Below are 5,331 nucleotides of genomic sequence, written 5' to 3' on the forward strand. Positions count from 1 at the left end.
TACTATGTTTCTGATCTTGGGCTGTATTTCGGCCTGGGCTTAGGGTATTTGGATAATGTACAAAATTTCATATGGACTGCGTAGAGACCCGGTGTGATTAGGACCTTTCTTGTCTCAATTTTTTTATATAAACAAATGTTAGTTGTTAATTATTAATAAATTAGTTCATTTAGATTTAATTTATTGTTCACTAATTTGATTTGAAGTGTCATAATTTATGGGCGCAGAGGATGAACCATGGTTTGTCGCTATTTCAAATGTGGAAGATCGAATTCTGGGTTTCATGACTGAGTTGCCTTATAAACATTTGGTTTTGAAGCCTTTTGATCCATTTTGATTCCAATCACACTTTGAATTTCAATTCTTTTAATATAAGTACCACGTTGAATTTTAAATATTTTTAATTTATTTTTGTTACAAAGGAAAGCTAAATAAATATTTTAAATACAAATTACAAATGTTCAACATATCATGTTTTCTTACTATGAATTTCAACAATATTTCTTACATCTACTTTTGGAAATAAAGGTGAGTGATTTTTTTTTCTTTTTTATGAAACAGGATTGTAAGTTACTGCAGATAGCCCTACATTCTTATCCCAGATCTTTTGGATTTGTAGTGTGAAATTAAGTTTCCAATTTACATGCTTCACTTGGATCTCTACTCTAGGACTTCAAATTGTATTATGATGTTAAGTTTGGGTTAAGTTGGTAGGAAGAAGGTAGTGGGGAACATTGCACCCAAGATAAGTTAAACATTAGCTAGCTGCTTATACATTATGAAATTAAGATTGCAAGTACCATGTTTCCATTCATGTTGTGTTGTGCAATCCTCTTCAGGCAAAGACATAAACACTAACATGGAAGTATTTCCACTTTTCAATACCTATCGTGCCTTCCACATTGTTATTATTTATACATAAAACAGGACACAAGACATACAAAGAGAAAGGAAGTACTCAAGGAACATGGTCATCAGCATGTTGTTGTAGCTGACTACTGGGATATACCTTTATTACACATACCCAACACATATCCCTTCTTTTCACATTGTGGCTTTTGAAGGCTTGGCAACCCACATGAGATGTTTTATAGGGAAGAAGTGGCAAACTGGAGCCTTCCCAGCCTCAATACCAAGCTGCTTGAAGATAATGTGACTTGGAGTCCAATCAGATGTGTCCAAATGGCAAACACCAAGAGCTTCCACTCTGTCTCCATTTTCACCACCTAGTGAGACCTTGAACACCTTGGTCCCTGTTGATATATAGTGGCAATAGTAAACCGCATAGGAATAAGGGAGGGGGTGGCATGCTGCCCATTTAGGAGCATCAATATCTTGTGACACTTCCAAAATGGTGTACTTCTGCAGAGGGGAACCTGAGGGTGAGGGATGGCTGGTTGTGAGGAGATCACCCTCAGTGTTTGAACCAATGACTGAGTCAACGAATTCAAGCATGGACTCTAGAGAGGTAGCACAGATCTTTCTCTCCCCTGTGATGGGTTCTCCTTCACACTGTCCAAGTGTTCCTCTCATGGATTTAGCCTTGGGAGAATCCTCAGGGATTGAGAAGAGCTGAAGAACACTGGGGAGTTGTGAACTTGAGAAAGGAATGTAGTTTGTCTCCTTTCTAGAAAGGAAGTGAGAAATCTCTTGGACAGGAAATTGGAGGGTCATCACATTCCCTGCATAAAGATCATCCAGAGCAAAAAATCCAGTCTTGAAAGCCTCTGTATGGTCCACGTTTTTGGATTTCTCTTCATGACCTTGAGTAGACACCTTTGGGTCAGTTTTTTGGGTCCCATCACCATATTGAGTCAGATATTGTTCACCTGAATCCTGGGTTGAGGTAGATTCTTTTGGGGTCTTGTTACCATATTGAGTTAGATATTGTTCATCTGAATCCTTGTCTGAGGTAGATTCTTTTGGGGTCTTGTCACCATATTCAGCTAGATATTGTTCAACTGAATCCTGAGCTGAGGTAGATTCTTTGGGGGGTTTGTCACCATATTGAGTTATATAAGGTTCACCAGAATCCTTTGGGTCATGAGTACCAGGTCCAGAATGGGCTCTGTATGTAGCACTATTGGGTTGATTGGCTTCACTGGTACCAGGAGGAGTAGTCTTGTACCCAGTTATGTAAGGTTCATTGGAAACATGGCTTCCAGATTTATAGCCAACAATGTAATTGGGTTGATTGGCTTCACGGGTACCAGGAGGAGTAGTAGTTTTGTACCCAGTAATGTAAGCTTGGTCGGTGGTTCCATGGTGTGATGGGTGGTGATGTTGTTTGTTTGTTGTGGTTAAGTACCCGGCAATGTAAGGCACATCACTGGATACTGGGGTGGCTTCACTGGTTCCAGCAGGAGTAGTTTTGTACCCAGTTATGTAAGGTTCATTGGAAACATGGCTACCAGATTTATAGCCAACAATGTAATTGGGTTGATTGGCTTCACGGGTACCAGGAGGAGTAGTAGTTTTGTATCCAGTAATGTAAGGTTGATCGGTGTTTCCATGGTGTGATGGATGGTGATGTTGTTTGGTGGTTGTGGTTAAGTACCCGGCAATGTAAGGCACATCACTGGATACTGAGGTGGCTCCATTCGAATCCACTTGTTTCTGATCTTGTAGTTCTACCTTCAAATCTCTGGCATTGATGCCTTGGCCAATCTACAAAATGTCAGTGAGAAGAAAATGAGTGTTCCAGCTATGGAAATTATTATGTGTAGTTTGACTGAGGGGATTTTCAACATATAAAAGAATCCTGAATTATAACAGAGACAAGTGCATGGGAGAGTCATTTGCACATATCATGTAACTGAGCAATAAAGGTATGTAGATTATTTCCTACTGATGTTTAAATGGTAAAGCAGAGTATAATTACTGAGCATGTGCTTGGAATGTGCTATGTTATCGCGTGTTTCATGAAAATAACAAAAAAAATCACAAATTAGATGAAGATGCAAAGTGTGTGTAGAGATATAGTTGAGTGTAACATGAATGAACTTTTCTCCCAAGCCATAAAAAGGTCCGTTAACTTTTTATCTCAAAGTGCAATCCTAACGAATATTCTGTTCATTAAAAGTACTGCCACATTAAATGAAACCCCAATTAACACTTAAGCTTGTTTGTAATATACTGAAAATGAAAGAAAGCTCAGTTTAGAAGAAGTAACTATGGTGTTACATTTCAGTGTCTAATGCTTCAAACGAAGAGAGAATATCAACCTACTAGCCTGGCTAACAGAGAATCTCAGAAAGAAAAAATCTACGGTAATATGTTCTGTGTATCACTGAATGAATGGTTATAAAAATGGGATCCATCACATCCAAGTCATTATGGTATTATAATGAATTAGATCACTTGATTAAACGAGCTAAGTATTTTGAAACAGTATACTTTGACAAAATAATTCTGTAACGGTAGATATATTTCTACATGTACATATGAAAATTGACCTATAAATATGATATCATTGCAAGCTTAAAACCATGCATAATTGAATTACCATGAATGAGAAAAGGGCTAAAGCAAGAAGCCGAAGTGCAGGTGCAGGAGGAGTCATCTTTCTGCTATGCTGAAAGAAAGCCTCTTTCACTACTCAGGAGTGAGGATGAGTTTCCCTTGAAGAGAGCTGACCTTTTTATAGGCGTAAGCTAAGGTATTTTCATAAGTATTGTAGAACTATTAAATAAAATAAAATAAATCATGATTCAAACGGTACATGTTTAATTCCTGCTAAAACAAGGTCTTGACTTTAGTTTACCATGATATGAATGTTCCTGACGATTAAGTCTCCACTTCACTCATATTTAATCAATGCGAGACTTGAATTTACACTTGATCAACTGTTAACACCCAACTCAAACTAGATTGTTTTCGATGGATGATACATGTGGAAAAAAAAATTATATATGGGATTGATTTCACAAGAAACTTATATGAATAGTTTTTTAATGCCTAAATTAGTTCTAGTTTATGAGAAAAGGTTTTTTTTCTATAACAAGAGGAAAATTAATAGAAAAAACAAATAGTAGAGCGTCAAGGCAGAACCACGCAACAACATCAAAGGGAGGAATCCTCTAACATGTTAAATTGTATAGATAGATATATTGTGTATTTTTACCAAAAAAAAAAAATAGATATAGAGTAATAGTATTCCTCTTGAGTCTTGACACTAGATAGTATATTCTGAAATAAACTTAGAGCGGATATGACTATAAAGAATTGAATTTTAGATATAATAAAAAATGCATGACACAGACGTTTACATTTGAAGTCTTTTTTTTTTTCCACTAGTGTGAGAGTATGATGAACTCAATAAAGTCAAACACTGATAAATTATCTTTATTCCAGTGTGAAATAAGATAATTTAAGATACCATATATAAAATATCTAAATAATTTTTTTAACAAATAATCTTAAATAAAACCTTAATTACAGGATAAAAACTCAAATAAAATAAAATAAAAAGTAGTTAATTCAGTCTTGCTACATCAATGATGCAAGTGATACATCAGGTCCTTTTAGGAGTTTGTAAGCTCAAATACTATTTCCCTGATTTAAAAAATGGTATTACTCTATAAGTGACTTTATATATGAATAAGGCTTAACTACATTTTTATCCCCTATTATTGTGATTGTGCTAATTGGGACCATGTGTTTTAAAATAAGCGATTGGGGTCCTGGATGTTTCTTGTCATTTGCACTTTTGGTCCTTTTGTCTCTATTCTGTAAAAAAAAATTAGTACTTTTAATTACTAATCAGATGGCAAGTGATTTATGTGCTGAAATAGATGATGAAGTTTGATTATTAATGGTAGCCGAGGTGAGTTTGAGGTATGAAGTGGGGGAGAGAAAAAGGTGTGAGAGTCAATACGTCAATAAATGCAAACAACATTCAGATGAACGTCAAACTCACATGTCAGTACATTAAAATTTTAACAAATCAGGAAAAAGTTTTTTTAACTGTTTAAGCAAAAAAAAAAAAAGTTTTATATTTATTTGTATTGGTTGAAAAAGTCATTACTTTTTCTTTACTAAACAAATCTTTACAACTTACTCTAGACCTATAAATATAATTATATACTAGTATCTGAACCCGTGCGTCGCACGGAAAATAATATGAAAAAAGAAAAAAAATAAAGCTAAGAGTAATGAATAATTATTTTTATATGGTCATTTTTTTAACTGAATTGAGTTACATTCAGGTATGTTTTGGTTATGTTTGATATTTAATTTTAATTTTAGAGAGAACACTATCGTACGCAGAATCATGTAGGGATTATATTCATAGGTATAATCTTCCATTCGTTGATCACCATGAGTTAAAAA

At 35.0% G+C, this 5,331-nt stretch overlaps 1 protein-coding gene across 1 annotated transcript; it reads right to left on the reverse strand.

Annotated features, from left to right (window-relative positions):
- Window positions 1–784: 784 nt before the first annotated feature.
- LOC130747450 (BURP domain-containing protein 12-like) lies at window positions 785–3,643 on the reverse strand. Its single transcript, XM_057600393.1, has 2 exons — window positions 3,506–3,643; window positions 785–2,667 (listed from the first exon to the last, which is right to left on the reverse strand). Exons 1-2 carry the CDS (start codon window positions 3,560–3,562, stop codon window positions 1,045–1,047), a joined length of 1,680 nt encoding a protein of 559 aa, XP_057456376.1. The 5' UTR covers window positions 3,563–3,643; the 3' UTR covers window positions 785–1,044.
- Window positions 3,644–5,331: the final 1,688 nt, after the last annotated feature.

The sequence above is a fragment of the Lotus japonicus genome, chromosome 3, assembly GCF_012489685.1.
Source record: "Lotus japonicus ecotype B-129 chromosome 3, LjGifu_v1.2".
Taxonomy (NCBI): Eukaryota; Viridiplantae; Streptophyta; class Magnoliopsida; order Fabales; family Fabaceae; genus Lotus; species Lotus japonicus.

Excerpts from the sequence above, each read along its gene's own strand:
- LOC130747450 (XM_057600393.1), bottom strand. The coding sequence starts at position 3,562 with ATGACTCCTCCTGCACCTGCACTTCGGCTTCTTGCTTTAGCCCTTTTC. Across the intron at positions 2,668-3,505 it reads TAGCCCTTTTCTCATTCATG|ATTGGCCAAGGCATCAATGC; the intron begins GTAATTCAATTA and ends GACATTTTGTAG.